At 38.2% G+C, this 14555-nt stretch overlaps 1 protein-coding gene across 2 annotated transcripts; it reads left to right on the top strand.

Moving 5' to 3' along the window:
- Window positions 1-1397: 1397 nt before the first annotated feature.
- LOC145549397 (uncharacterized) lies at window positions 1398-13284 on the top strand. 2 transcript variants are annotated; one of them, XM_081601669.1, is made up of 7 exons: window positions 1398-1879; window positions 5900-6214; window positions 9157-9417; window positions 10381-10666; window positions 11391-11484; window positions 11698-11724; window positions 11918-13284. In XM_081601669.1, exons 1-7 carry the CDS (start codon window positions 1816-1818, stop codon window positions 12020-12022), a joined length of 1152 nt encoding a protein of 383 aa, XP_081457795.1. In that variant the 5' UTR covers window positions 1398-1815; the 3' UTR covers window positions 12023-13284. The 2 variants fall into 2 exon arrangements, with proteins under 2 accessions (XP_081457795.1, XP_081457794.1); XM_081601668.1 differs by having other exon boundaries at window positions 1399-1879; window positions 10381-10677; window positions 11393-11484.
- Window positions 13285-14555: the final 1271 nt, after the last annotated feature.

Here is a 14555-nt window from a genome sequence, read left to right as displayed (position 1 = left end):
ACATGATTTATTGACAAAATACTTCAAGTGTCAGTTTGAAAAACAAGTAAATCTATAATTAGGCTAAAACATTCAACAGAACTAAGTAAAGACAAAGGAACAAATAAATATACTAATATATTGCAATAAAAGGAACAAATCTGAGAATAAAACAACACTGTGATATCATAGCTCACTATAAATATATAAATATATGTTTATAGAATATGTAATTGGACCAAAAAGTGAACTTTGGTCCTCCAAACCTCGGGCTTGGCCTGGTTGAAGTGAACTCTAGTTCAGATTGAAAGCATATGTGAACGCAGGAAGTGGACTACAACGCAAGGCATTCTGGGTAAATACAACCAAAACAAGCACTCTAGTGTAGCTCCAGTGGTAGAAATGTCTTGATGTCTTTTGTCAAAGACAAAATAGAAATCTCTAACCGCTAAAACCTGCTGTAGCTAAATTCTTCTTTACATTTGGTGTAGAAGGAGGTTTGGTACAGTTTGGTGAAGCGATTGATGCAGAAAGAACCACTGCCGTTTCCTTCAGTGGTTCTTGGTGCAGCGCCCCTACAGGCCAGGAGGGGAACAGGTTGGTTTGACTCAGAGAGAAAGAACCACAGCAGCTGGAGGTGGAGCAGATGTTACAGGTTTGGTTCCAATAGAACCGAGTCTACCGGACTGTCAGGAGTAAAAATACCCTCCGAACTCCTTATGGAGGAAGTCAGAGCACCTGGAGGAAAACAAGGTACTCTGGCTTTGAACCCACCACTCTCTGACTGCAGGACAGCAGCGTTACCCACTGCACCACAATGCAGCATCATAATGAACAAACCAGGATATTAACCTTTTAAAACACAGGAGTCTGAAACTTTTGGACGTATTTCTGCTCCATAACGGTGTTGGAGGATGAAAGCTGTTGGAATCAGCTGATCATTGGATCCCACTACCAATATCTACAACAATGACAATAAATATCTTCAACAAGTTCTTCAACAACCATCCATCCATCCATTTTCTTGCACCCTTGTCCCTCAGTGGGGTCAGGAGGGTTGCTGGTGCCCATCTCCAGCTAATGTACCGGGCGAGAGGCGGGGTCACCCTGGGCAGGTCGCCAGTCTGTCGCAGGGCAACAGGACACACAACCATGCACACACACACTCAAAATTAGGGGCAATTTAGACAGACCAATTAACCTGACAGTCATGTTTTTGGACTACCTACCTAAACCTCTCTATATTTAAAAAAAAATAAATACTATCCATAGTTTCTGTTTTCCTTATTTACAGTTTGATCAGGGCGTAAGCGACAGGGTTGTTGTGTCATACTGCTGACCGTCAGTGGACAGGCATTCCAAAAAGTCTCTAAATATAGAAACTTGTATGAGTTACAGCTCAGTCTGCTCTGTTTCCAGGCATTGGTGTTAGACCAGGGGTGGGCAACTCCAGAGGGCTGGACTCCTGCAACTTTTAGATGTGTCTCTACTTCAACACACCTGAGTCAAATAATGAGGTCGTTAGCAGGACTCTGGAGAACCTGCCTGCACTGAGGAGGTGATTCAGCTGTTGGATTCAAGTGTGTTGGACCAGGGAGACAACTAAGAGTTGCGGGACGCCGGCTCTCGAGGACCAGGATTGCCCACCCCTGTGTTAGACCAATGTCCAATAATGATCAAAAAAAGCTCAAGATTTTAGTTTGTGGAGAAAATTAAATGAAACGATGCAAATAAAATATAAAGACACATAGACTTGTGGGAGGAGACACCCTGTTCGGTCAGCTGCTGAGTTAATCATTCCAGTCAGACAAGGTCAGACAGCAGAGACGAGTCAACATGAACGCCTCCGGATTCTTTGTCATTTTTGGATTTTTAAACTTCTTGACTTTAACAACAGGAGGTGAGTGTCACTTTTATACTCTTTCATCTCTGGATCCTATATATTTATCTTCATGTTGTTATGGTAGATTTTACTTTGAAAAGGAGATGGGAAAGGGTTAGGGTTTGGGGTGAATAAAAACAAACTGTTTTTATTCACCCCAAGGATATTTAAACTAAATGTGTTCAGCCTTCAGATGACAAGAAACTGTAGAAAACAGTTTCACAGCATAAAGTTTTTAAAATAACTTTCATAAGCTGGTCAGACACATGAAACTTTGACCTATAAATGTCCACATATCTAATCTCTGTAAATGTGTCACAGCCGTCTGGGACAAGGGGTTTAGAGAAAAGCTAAACTTTAAAATGTTAAACTAGTTTTGTTGTGTCGAAGGTGGAGGCCTAGTTTCTGTTTTTATTCTCGTCATACTGGATGAGTAACATTCTTATCCATTCACAAGAAAGGCTTCATTTCTTTTAACGATCACGTCATCTGTCCATCTGTCAATCTTTTCTACGTTTGTTTTCTGATTGGCTCTGGATGTGCATGGTAAATACTCAATAATCACTCCAAGTTTGTCTTTCTCTACAACCACACGCTTTTAATGGGTTTTATATGACAGAGCATGATAAATCAGTAATGATTATGTCGTAAGTTTTCGTAAATGATGACAGAAGTGATAAACGTCAGAGATTAGCATAATTCAAACCAATCAGAGTAAAGAACAGAAACAATGTTCAGCTGTAAAAGTCAAAATGTAACTCAGACACAGCTCTACAGGTGTGTTAAGAGTATTTCTGCTCCAGTTCACCTGAATCAAATCAAATGAATGACTTTTGCAGAAGGAATGCTTCCTGAAGCTCAGGAAGCTTCAGGAAGCATTCCTGAATGCTTCCTGAAGCACTCCACACTACATCTGGAGTGCTGCTACTCCAGATGTAGCAGCACAGAGCACAAGGAGCAAACAAACTCCAACAAACAGCTGGAAAACTGAGCTAAACATCAGCAGGAATCATAACAGGTTGTGAAACGGAGGAAAAACCAAATTATTCTCAGTATTTCTCTAATAAATTAAGTACATTTGTATTTGCAGAACCACAATGGAGAAAATTTTCTACCAGTTCTGCACATCTAGAGACTACAAACAATGTTTCTTTGCAAAATAACTCCAGTTCAGTCAGACTGAACAAAGTACATTTGGAAACATCAGCAGTTTCAAGTATCACACATCTTAAGAAATCATTGATCCATTCATCTAAACCTCCTGCAGGACCAGAATCCTGCATAATGTTTCTGTTGACCTACACATTGAATGAAACGGTGAAATGGCCCCGTTAGCATGCAGTCCAGCTCTGCACAGCTCTGCTAACCAGGTAATGTTGTAGCCAGGTGTGCTGAAGCAGAGAGAGGGAGTTTGAGAGCACGCGCTAAGAGGGCAATAAACAATGAAAAAAGGAAAGTCATAAAGCAAAAACTGAGTTTCAAAAGCAGAATTGTTGCATAGACAGAAAAATAAAAGTTTAAGTAGAAGTGGAGCGGATGCATCATGTCAGTCCTCGGTTCGATTCCCAGCCTCAGGATGTTTGCTGCATGTCTTCCTCCAGGTCTCTCACTGCCAATTTAGAGGCTGTGAATCTTAAAAATGAAAAGAAAAATAACCAACCAGGGGATTTCAGAACCATCCAAACCTTATGACATTTCCTGAACACCTGAGCTGAGTCAGGTGACTGACTGATACCTTTACTAGTATCAATGAGTAAAACCAATCAATGTGTCATGTGTGTAAAATTTACCGGAGTGGCCATGAATTCCTACTTATGCTCAATCTGAGCTGGAGAAGCTTTTCTTCAACAAGGCATATAGCATCTAAAGCAGTGTTTCTCAACCTTTTTCAGCCCAGCGCCCCTCCAGCCTTTATCCAGGTCCCTCACCGCCCCCCACCAAAGAATTTGCAGGCTACTTTGCACTGACTATTATTTTATCATTAATATTACTATCACTATTGTAGATGTGTTGATTTTTATGCTCGTTTCTGTATTTATCATCATAAATAATTTCCCAGAGAACAAAAAAGTCATGGGAATAGAAATTATTTTCACAGGCGTCTATAAAAAATGCAACGAACATTCAAGTTAAAATTGGTAACAGCAGCCAATCAGAGTGGAAAAAATATTCTTTGCCATTTTCTAGTTGTTAAATATTACACAAATGAGCAGATAAAAGATGTACAACATGCCAGTTTAAACTTTGAACTATTTGCAAAACGACTGAGCTCTGCAACATTAAAACATGGATAGAACTGTAACTACATTAATCATAGCTCTTCTTTTCTTCAGTGTTTCTGTGGGTTTCTGGTGGTGCAGCTCTGTGCTGCCTTCAGGAGAATGGGACATCAGAGTATCATCCATAAAATTTCACCCACATGGCATTTATTGTGCAAACCAGAGCTTTCAGTGGAAAAATAAAAGTTCCAGATCCTTTTAATTTCATACAAATATGAGACAGAAACATGGATTATATCTTTATATAGACCTGCTATTGATTTATAGATTAATAGTTTTACTGGACAGAAATTACAAAGAACAAATCTGGTTCTTAATCAAATCCTAATGAGTCAAATTCAAAGTGTCATGGAGTCATCAGCCTCATGACATTAACACTGACATGAAAAATAATATTGAAGAAATAAATATATCAAATCTAATTAAAAACATAAATAAGTGATCAGTTATTTACTGTTATGGTCTGTAAGATATATTTATTCTCAGTACTAGATGTGGTTTCAACAAACCCATGACACTTCAACAATATTATTTTACCTTTTATCTGGAAATAGTGTCTGTTTATTCTTACCATACAGTCCTCTGTATTAATTATTGCTCTATCTTGCCGTACCAGTTTATTCCTCTGTATTTACTTTAGCTTCTTAGTTTATTCTTGCATTTTGTTCTTGATTTATTTGTTCTTGATTTATTTCCATTCATTTGATCCACTTTAGTTTCTTTCCTGTTGCTAGATTTATTTTATAGTTTGACCATCAGTAATCTTCATTCATCACCTGCTGCGCTGCCTAATCGTCGCGTTTTTCACATCATGTGATGATTTTTCACTGTTCAGCGTCAGATTCTCTGTTTTTATGTCATAATTCACATCTAGTTCGTCGCTCCGTTTTACGTCCCGCTTCTCCTGTTTCAGAGTTTTGCACAATGTGCGCGTCTTTTTTTTTTTTAACCCCCTAAGGTGCAGGGCGGTCGGGAAACGTATCGATGGGGAAAAGGCAGACTGACATAAACCTTTTAAAACAACGGAAACAATTTCTGCATTCTGATTATTGAAATTTAAAAGTGCTGCGGTACCGTTGTTCTATCACCCCCGTTTCATACCGGACCACTTACAGCACCGGTGTTAACGCTATAAAATGAACGCTCTCTATCATGGTATCAACCATGGAGGGATTTCTTTATTTAAATGGGTTCATTTTTCAGAGGGTATCGTGATTTTAGCTACCAGTAGCAGGAGAACAGAGCTGCGCCAAGAAGCTAACAGAAGCTAACAAACACTGAATAGAAGAAGAAGAAGAAGAGCTGCCATCGATACAGTTGCAGCCAAGCATGTTTTAATGTTACACAATACAGTTTTACCAAGTTGCTCAAAGTCTAAACTGGCATTGTTGTGCATTTAAGGTGTAAAGTTTACCTTCGACCAAAGGCATCCCAGCGCCCCCCTATTGTAAAAATGTCCGCCAGCGCCCCCTGCCGTCCTCTGACGCCCCCTGGGGGCGGTACCGCCCACGTTGAGAACCGCTAATCTAAAGCATCTATAGATCATTTATAGCATCTAAATCTTTACCGAATCTTCAGCTCTAGTTTAGCATCTTTTCAGCCTAGTTAAATATTAAGGTTTCAGTCAAACCTCTGGGTGAACTAGCTACAGTGAACAAGTAGAAACAGACATTTATCCCACTGTTGATGCTGCTCAGCCTTATAAAATGTTGATGTTTTACTGTAACCAGCCCCACTATCTCCTCCTCCATGTTTTCAGACACTGAGTTCTCCTGCCAGTTCAGAACCGACTGCATCCTGCCGTGCTCGTTTAATATTGGCGATGAGGTTGTCATCCACTGGATCCTTAAGCCAGGGGACATCCAGGTACACTCCTACTACTACGACAAGGATCAGCTGGATCGGCAGGACCAGCGGTATAAAGGCCGGACTTCGCTGCACCCTGAGCAGTTCAGTAGGGGCAACGCCTCGCTGCGGCTGAACGACGTGGGCATTCAGGATGAAGGCAGATATCAGTGCTACACCAGCACCGTCAACGGAAACAAGGAGACCTACATCCAGTTAAGGGTTTATGGTACGAAAACATTCACTCTGCATTTGAACATGTCTTTCGTAAAGCAGACTGACTGATTCAAAGACTAAAGTCCATCATCATGCTAATCTTTGACACACCTTAAAACCTGTAAGTCTACATTCCTAACATAGTCAGTAGGTGCAGTTTAAGGCCTTTAAAGGTGATCTATTACACTTCCTCGAACAGGTTGGGGCACGTCATGGTCAGTACCAAACATGTTCATTGCATATTTTTGCACAAAATCATTGTTAGATAGTGAGACTTTAGTTTGGCTCTGGTTTCAGAATGAGCTGTTTTAGGGCGTCTGTCACTTTAAATCAATGTAAGCTGCTGGCCACGCCCCCATCATAACCTTTACAATCATTATGTGAAAATGGACCCAAACAGATGCTCAATTATACAAATGTACATCTTTGAAAAGCAGAGGTGGCGCCTCCTGCACAGCCAACAGGAACACAGCAAGTGGTTTCTGGATCGTAAATCAACAACAAAACACTTGTTTGTCCAGCAGCCATTGTACATCGAATACAGCAGTAGAACCAGCTGACCAAATGTGCTGTGGCTCCGCTTGTGTTGCTAGGTAACGCTGCAGTGCCTCTTGAATGTGACTTAATAATCTGGAGATTTTTTGAAAGGGCTCATTTTCCAGACACAAAGAAACATTAACTTATTGCCAAAAAAAAGTTTGGGCTGTTTTTAGAAGCAGCAGAAAAGCAGCAAAAAAATGTGAATTTTGTATAATAGGTCCTATTTAAAATAAGACTGAAAAAGAAAGAAATTCAAAGTCTAGGACAGCACTTGCACACTTTTTGAGCCATTAGTACAATAAAAAGTCATATTTTTAGCTATTATGTTTTTATAGACACAGAAAGAGAAAGTGAGTGTTTGGTTAAAAGGTGTATTTTAATAATTTTATTTTTACTTAGGAGTCATAATTACCATTTCCAAGTAGGAAAAACCCCAAAGAGATACATTTCTTGTCAGAAATGACAGTGAAAACATGGAGGTTTCTCACTAAGCTCTCACTCACAATCCAACATGGCTGCCGCGTGTCTGAGACACAGAACCATAAACTGTTTGTTTACACTTCTGACAGTTTGTTTCTCATTCAAAAACAGATGATTTAACACGTCTGTAATTAAACATGTTTCTTTAGAGACCGAATACATAAAATCCAAGGAAAATATTCCAGTAGCTGAAGTTGCTAATAGAAGCTAGCTTGTTAGCATGTCTCTTCATGTCTCTTGGAGATGATTTTGATACATACATGTATTTAATATGTACTTCACTTGTTAAAATTAGTTTTTTTTTAATGTTTCATAGGTAAAGTTAATATCGAATAATTAGTTTTTCCCTCTGGTTTCACTGGGTTTGACATCTTCTCCAGATTCACATGAAAAAAATGGCCACAAGAATTTGACTTTAGTTGAGTCAGTTTTTTAAATGGCTGCATTTCTGTCTAAATCAACAATAATCAGCTCAAAATCCCATTTCATTATCTTGTAACGTTAATTAGCTTCCAGACTGCAGGCACCTCATTCAGTCAGAGGTTTAGTCAGTAACTGGTGAGAACCAGCAACAAGTTTGAAACTTCATGTTGCAAAATAAGTTTGGATTTTAGAGAAAACATTTGTGTTCCCGTCGCTCTGACCTTGGTCAGCACCTGGACGGATAAACTGCTAGAAGATAAGGCTGAACGTCAGGCAGATACTGGAAAACTGTGGAAACTTACTAACCTTCGACAAACTGTGAAAAAGTTTTATTAAAACAACAATGAGACAGGAATGTCTCAATGATAGACCAAATAAAACTCCAAGGATGATTAATAACTCAGAACAATAGCAGGAAACGACATGAGGCTGAAATTTAGGAGTTAAAGTTTAATCTGGGTGGAGAATGTGTAATTACGTTATAAATTAATCTGGTTAAAGTGAAAAAGGAGGATGAAAAGTTATTTTTTTTAACATCAGAGGAAAACTCCGTCTTCTGGTCAGACAACAGTCATCTGACAGCATTCCTCCTGTTTGTCCAGTGGTTAGTTACTAATAAGCCAAAAAAGGAAGATTAGGCTTAAATAGTTAAAATGTGATTCAAGAATAAAACGGAAAGTAATTCTTTCCAGAAACTGTGACAAAACCCCTGAGCAACGTCAGGTTATCTGAAATATTTCAGATATTTCAGGTCAGAAGATTCTTTCAGTTCCAGTTTTGCTCTGCAGCTCATGGTTCCTCTGGGCTGCATCTAGGAAAACATCTTCGCATTGTCTATACCTCTAATATTGACTTTATAGATAAAAAACAGTAGTTATGTCTGTGATTTTATTCTTGTAATTCATCTGCTTTTTGACAGTTTTGAAAAAACAGATTTATTTGTCAATTTGTTTAATTTTGGGGTAAATAATTATAAATAATACTCGGACAATAGGGCATGGCAAACATCAAAATACATAATAAACTGTCAGTAAATCAATATAAACCACAGAAAAATATATTGGATGTAACTCAAACTATCCAATAAGTGGTTCCCACCGGAACCAAGTTTGGTTTAAATTAGATTTTTCCTTCCAGACGCCAAACTATTTATTTCCTCTGACAGAGTGACAGGAAACGGCGTCAGAGTCTGAGACGATCTGAGAATCACCAGAGGATGAGTAAAAATCATCCAGGAGGAAAAACTTAAAGACTGGAAAACATTTATTTCAAAAAACAGGAACTGAGATGAAATGGCCAGAGTTCCTCCATGTTCGTTTTAAAAAATAAACTACATTCAAATGCAAAAAGCAGAGAAAAATAAATTAAGAAATTAAACATGGAACTGAATATGGCAATACTTATCTAATGTAAACAGATAATAACTGTTCAAACCTCACTGAGGTTCTTAAGTTAGAAGCTGCTCTGCAGCATCAAGGCAGTTTGACCTGGAGATGTTTAAATGTGTTTCAGCTCCGATTCAGGAAGTCACCATCAGGAAGTCGGACAATAATCTCATCTGCAGTTCAGACGGGATCTACCCTGAACCCAACCTCATCTGGACCATCGGCTCCCAGCATGATCCACCGAAACCACCCAGTATATCAAGGACCGAGTCTCAGCTTTACAACATCAGCAGCTCCATACCTTATAACCTCAACGGCTCTCATAATGCTGCAACCTGCAAAGTCAGCACAACGAAAGACCAGAAGGAAGCTACTTTGATGGAGAAGGGTAGGTGGAAATGTTCCCTCTAGACCAGTGGTTCTTAACCTTTTTTGAGGTACCAAACCCACCAGTTTCATATGCGCATCATATGCGCATTCACTGAACCCTTATGTAGTGAGAAGTAAAATATTTTTTCCCCCCAAATTCAAGACATAGGTGACCCAACTAGAGTGTAGTTGGGTCACCTCAAGATCACTAAGTCTTCTTAGAAGGTAGAGTCTCTGAGAACAGTTCTTCAAAATATAGTCGGTGTTTTCAGCAAAGTTGAGCTGACTGTCCAGGAACGACCCAAGGTATTTAAAATCTGCCACAGTTTCAACAGTTTGGCCATCGAAAGAAACTGGAACCACTTTAAGGTCTTTAGATCATTTAATTAGCTCTACATTCTTAAGAGAATGAAAAATGTATAATAAATAATAAAGACTTTTCAGTATTCTGATATAGTAATGTAATTATATTAGTTGTGTTACCACCGCCTCGCCACTAGAGGCAGTAGCAACCCAGAAAAGATGCGACTAAGGAGTCGCATCTTTTCGACTCCTTAGTCGAAAAGACTAAGGCGTCTTTTCGGTGGAATTTGCTTTCCACCGAAAGCAAATTATGTAGCTTTCGGTGGAAAGCAACATAATTTGGTAAAAACTGAGCTTTGCTGAAGTAAATAAAGACAAGTTCAAATCCATGCTGAGAGGAGCTCCTTCAATCAGGGCTCTTCCGCAGCTCTGAATGGCTAAGCAATGTAACGTGATCCTCTGCAGCAAGTGATGGCAAAGCGGGGCGTCATCACGACTTTACACAAGTGTGTCTTTACCTCCGCGGCAGAGGCTCCGCCGAACCCCTGAGACCGACTCACCGAACCCCTGGGGTTCGACTGAACCCAGGTTAAGAACCACTGGTCTAGATGATGGAGTTCGTGTTTCTGGTGAATATACGGCTTTAGTTGTTGAATGTTGGGTGTTTATTTACTTTTAGCTCAAAGGAACTCTTCATTCACCGAAGCAAGAGTTGAGTGTCAGCATCTGGACGCTCCTCCAGATCAGATCGCCTGGAGATTCAACCACAACGAGCTCATCCTGACACAGAGCCGAGGTGAAGCTTTTCAGGCGACAGCGGAGTGGGAGAAATATGTGAAGGAGGTTTCATCACAAGGAGATCTAACACTGAAAGACCTGACATCAAAACAAGAGGGAACGTACACGTGTGAATCCAGGAACACCAAGCAAATCGCCATAGCAACCATACCGCTACATTTAGTAGATCCAGTAGACGGTAAGATCCAGAAACATCCAGGTTGCTGCTCCTGATCTCTGGGTTATAATTAGAAACGACAAGAAGAAAAGATTTTAAATCCATTTTAGTGACCAGAACCTGCCACTACATCCTGTTATCTGAATATGACTGCAGAGGAGAACCAGATGTAACAGGAACCAGATGTTGGGCCTTCTGGGTTTTATTTCAGGCCAAATTATCAGAGAAAAATGGTTTTAAGGAAACATCTTGAAAGTTGCATGAAGCTTCTTGCTTCATGGAAAAAAACACATTGTCTTTATTTATTAGTTTGTTCTCTCCATAGCATCCCACAATGCATTGCAGCACAACATAAAGTGATTTGGATCAAGCTTGCAGTGAACATGTATCTGTCAGATCGCAGTCAGACTTCAATCACACCTTCAGCGAATCGCTACAGTTTGTACTGAACAGAACCGACACCAGCTCCTCTCAGCGGTCCGCTCCGGTTCTTTGGGTCGGCACCTGAAGCGACTTATTTGTTTCACATCAACAGAACAGAAATCTTTTTAAATGTTCTAAAGTCCTCAGGTGTGAAAACTACCGACCTTTACAGCAGGACAGAGGAGCAGCTGCTCCTGACAGAAACCACTAAAACATATTTTCACTTTTGTTTTTATGTGCAGTCTGAGTTATAAATAACTAGCAAAATAATTACAAATGTTTCTCTTTCTGTTTTATTTTCTCCTTATTGTAGATGGTGGCAATAATATCGGAATTGCTATAGGAGTGTCTGTAGTAATCCTGGTAATGGGAATAGCAGCTGCTGTCATTATTTATAAAAACAAGGTAGGAATTATTTCTCCTCTTTTCTGCATCTTTAGTATTTCTGTCTTGTGTTAATTATATAAAAAGTAATTTCAATTACATTCTATACTCGGCTGTTATGACATTTTACATGCAGCTAAATCGAAACAACTGAGAATTTAAAATATTGCTCATTATTAAATTATCTTTGAAGCTTTTATGATGACTAACTTGGAACTTTATTTTCATAAACAGAACAAGTTTAAATACTCAAGACCCCAAGTGAGTTCTTGAGCTGATTCTTTATGTTCAGTCAAAGCAACATTGGTTCATAACTTCAGTTTACAAGCTTGAAGTTAAAATGCTGAAGAGACAAAAGTTTCCTCTTTAAATGAGTTAAGAGCTTGAAAGACTTAGGAACCATGAAGAACTATTGTTTGTTTGGATCGCATTAATCTGCTGCCGTCCTTCACAGAACTGTGAGAAAACAGACTGCAGGAAGGTTTCAGCATCGATCACTCAGCTACCAGGAGACACTGGACCGTCAGAGACCTTCCTGCAGGATCCGGTTTCCTCGTAGCCTGGAATCTGCTTTGGGATCCTGCAGAATCTGTTTGTCAGAGAAAAGACTGAGATTTTTCTCATAGATCTGTTTCCTCAACTGAAGAGGAAGAACGAACGACTGCAGAAAGTGACGAGTTGGCAGAACCATGAAGTGACTCTGAGATGAAGCTCTGTGGTGCTGGGACTGGATTTAATATATACATATATATATATATATATATATATATAATGAAGGCTTTGTATTAACCAGTATCTGTTAAACACAGAACAGGTCCTCATCTACCTCATTTTTTAAAAAACATTATAAATAATAAACATTATTTTCTGTCTTTACGTTGGAAGAACAAATTCTAAGAATGTATAAAAATATCAGTTTAAAAGCTACAGTTGCTACTTGTAAATCGACCTAATTGGTAAAATTTGCACTTTCTGAAGTTATTTGACTTTAAAAAACGGATCCATCTGAAGTTAAAATGATAAACAGCTTTTAACAGCTGTAATCAATATTTACTACTTTACCAGTTTTAAATACTTTATAGTTTTAAAACACTGAAATGAAATGAAGGTAATTTGACTGATTTTTAAATGTTTTTGTCTGAATGTTTTATTATTTTCTGTCTTTATGCACTTTGAGATTTTTCTGTTTTGTACTTTAAATCTCTGGATGTTAAAAGTTTCATTTATAAAGTTTAATTCTGTTTTCTCTTTGCAGCCGTTTGATCTTTTAAATATTTGTAACATCTCCATGTTTCTGTCTGTGTTTCGGTTTGTATTTTAAATCATCGTCACGTCGTTTTGTTTTCTGGTTTCTGTCTTTGCTTCTGGATTCATTTGATGTTTCTGCCTTCAGTTTACACAGTGAAGCTCATAATTATTCATACCTTCTGAATCTCCCTGAAAAAATAAAATAAAGTAAAAAGTTCATTATTAAAAAAAATTTTTTATTTACACTTTGTTAAAAAAAAAAACATTTGAGGAATCCCTTCCTCATATTTACATTCAGAGGTTGGACAGCCTCTTACCATGACCCTAATCTCTCCCTCCATATATTCTGATTCAGCTCCGGACTCCAACCAGGCCGCACCAGAACTTTAAGGTACTTTATGGTGAACGGGTTGATCAAAGATTAACTTTAATCCTACATAATTTGGGGCTTACTTGTACGATGCTGCCTGAATTATAGAGTTTTTAAATGATCTTCTTTGTCACGTGGCTTTTAATTTATTTTTATCTGAAGGTTGAATGTTTTTAACAATAAATAAAAATCTGCAGCTTGTATTTCTATTCTCTCTTTGATGGTTTGTAATTTTGAGCTCTGCTCAGGTCACTTTATGAATTATTGGATTTTTTAAAAAGGTTTTGGCTTTTAAAGAGTTTTATTTCATTGTACTGTTTTCTTAAAAATAAATCCTTTTTCTCCTGCTGGGAATAAAACAGTTTAACCAAACTGGAACCAGTTTCTGGCTCATTCACAGATTAACTGTTAAGAGTTGCATACTAACTAGTTACATTTACTTCAGTAACCTTTAGGAAACAAACTTGTAGGGTCATTTTTTCTACACTGTACTTTTCACTTTTACTTGAATAAATTAATTATCAAGTTTTTTTACTCGAGTAAAATTTCTGTATTTTCTACCCACTGAATGAAAATCAATCATGTTTTAATCACCAGACAGACCTGCAGCGTTTGTTAAAGGGGCAGTATGATGTAAAATTAACTTTATCTTTACATCGTGTTAAAATGTTATTTCTTTATCAAAAACATTCCTGGAGTTTTGTCTTGATGTTTGAGAAATCCTTTAATCTCCATGGCAACCATTCAGCTGTGAAAACATGGAGGTGGACTTAGCCCCGCCTTTGAGTCGCAGCTCCTCCCCACTCAGCTCCTTCAGACTAGCATGATTCTGGCTGAATTCAGGAGATTAAAATAGATTTATAGTTTGAAAGTTTTTTATGTGTTTGAGAACAAATTAGTTTCACTGTTTGGAATATAGTTTATTTATTCATTAACTGTTAACTTAAAAGTAAAGTATTAAATCATTACTTAGGAAATTAGTTAAAGTTAAAATGAACTTATTGGTAATTTTCTCCTGTCTGTTTGTAGGTTTTCGACCTGCTCATGTTTCCTACTCACATGGAAAATATGTTTTCTGTTCACATGCTGCTGATCAGATTCATCTACAGAAAATAAAATTAAAATAAAAGATGTCACTGGGATGAGTCGTTCCTGCGTCTCTTTGCAGGAAGCAAGTTTGAGCAAATCTGAGCTGTTTTAAGAACAAAACTCTGGACATTCAGTCAAAGTTCATCATCTGGTGTTTCATTCAACTCTGATCAAACTTTCTGGCTCTGCTGATCGTTTCTCACTGCCTTAAATCAGACTAAACCTGTTCAGTTTAATTTAGCAAAACATACTTCTGTTTCCTAAATTTCAGAGAAATGAAGGTTAATTTTCTACAGAATTTGTAATACATTGTATTTCATTAAAAATGATGTTAAAAATAATAAAACGCAGACATTGAGGCGCCAGACGGGCGGACCGAGCTGGG

The sequence above is a fragment of the Poecilia reticulata genome, chromosome 20 (genome assembly GCF_904066995.2).
Source record: "Poecilia reticulata chromosome 20, P_reticulata-male-v2, whole genome shotgun sequence".
Classification (NCBI taxonomy): Eukaryota; Metazoa; Chordata; class Actinopteri; order Cyprinodontiformes; family Poeciliidae; genus Poecilia; species Poecilia reticulata.
This window is presented reverse-complemented; position numbering and strand designations above follow the sequence as displayed.

What these genes read in the sequence shown, in the direction of transcription:
- LOC145549397 (XM_081601668.1), top strand. Translation starts at nt 1,816, where the DNA reads ATGAACGCCTCCGGATTCTTTGTCATTTTTGGATTTTTAAACTTCTTG. An exon ending in TTTAGTAGATCCAGTAGACG is followed by an intron (nt 10,678 to 11,392) that starts GTAAGATCCAGA and finishes TCCTTATTGTAG; the next exon opens with ATGGTGGCAATAATATCGGA. An exon ending in TTAAATACTCAAGACCCCAA is followed by an intron (nt 11,725 to 11,917) that starts GTGAGTTCTTGA and finishes CGTCCTTCACAG; the next exon opens with AACTGTGAGAAAACAGACTG.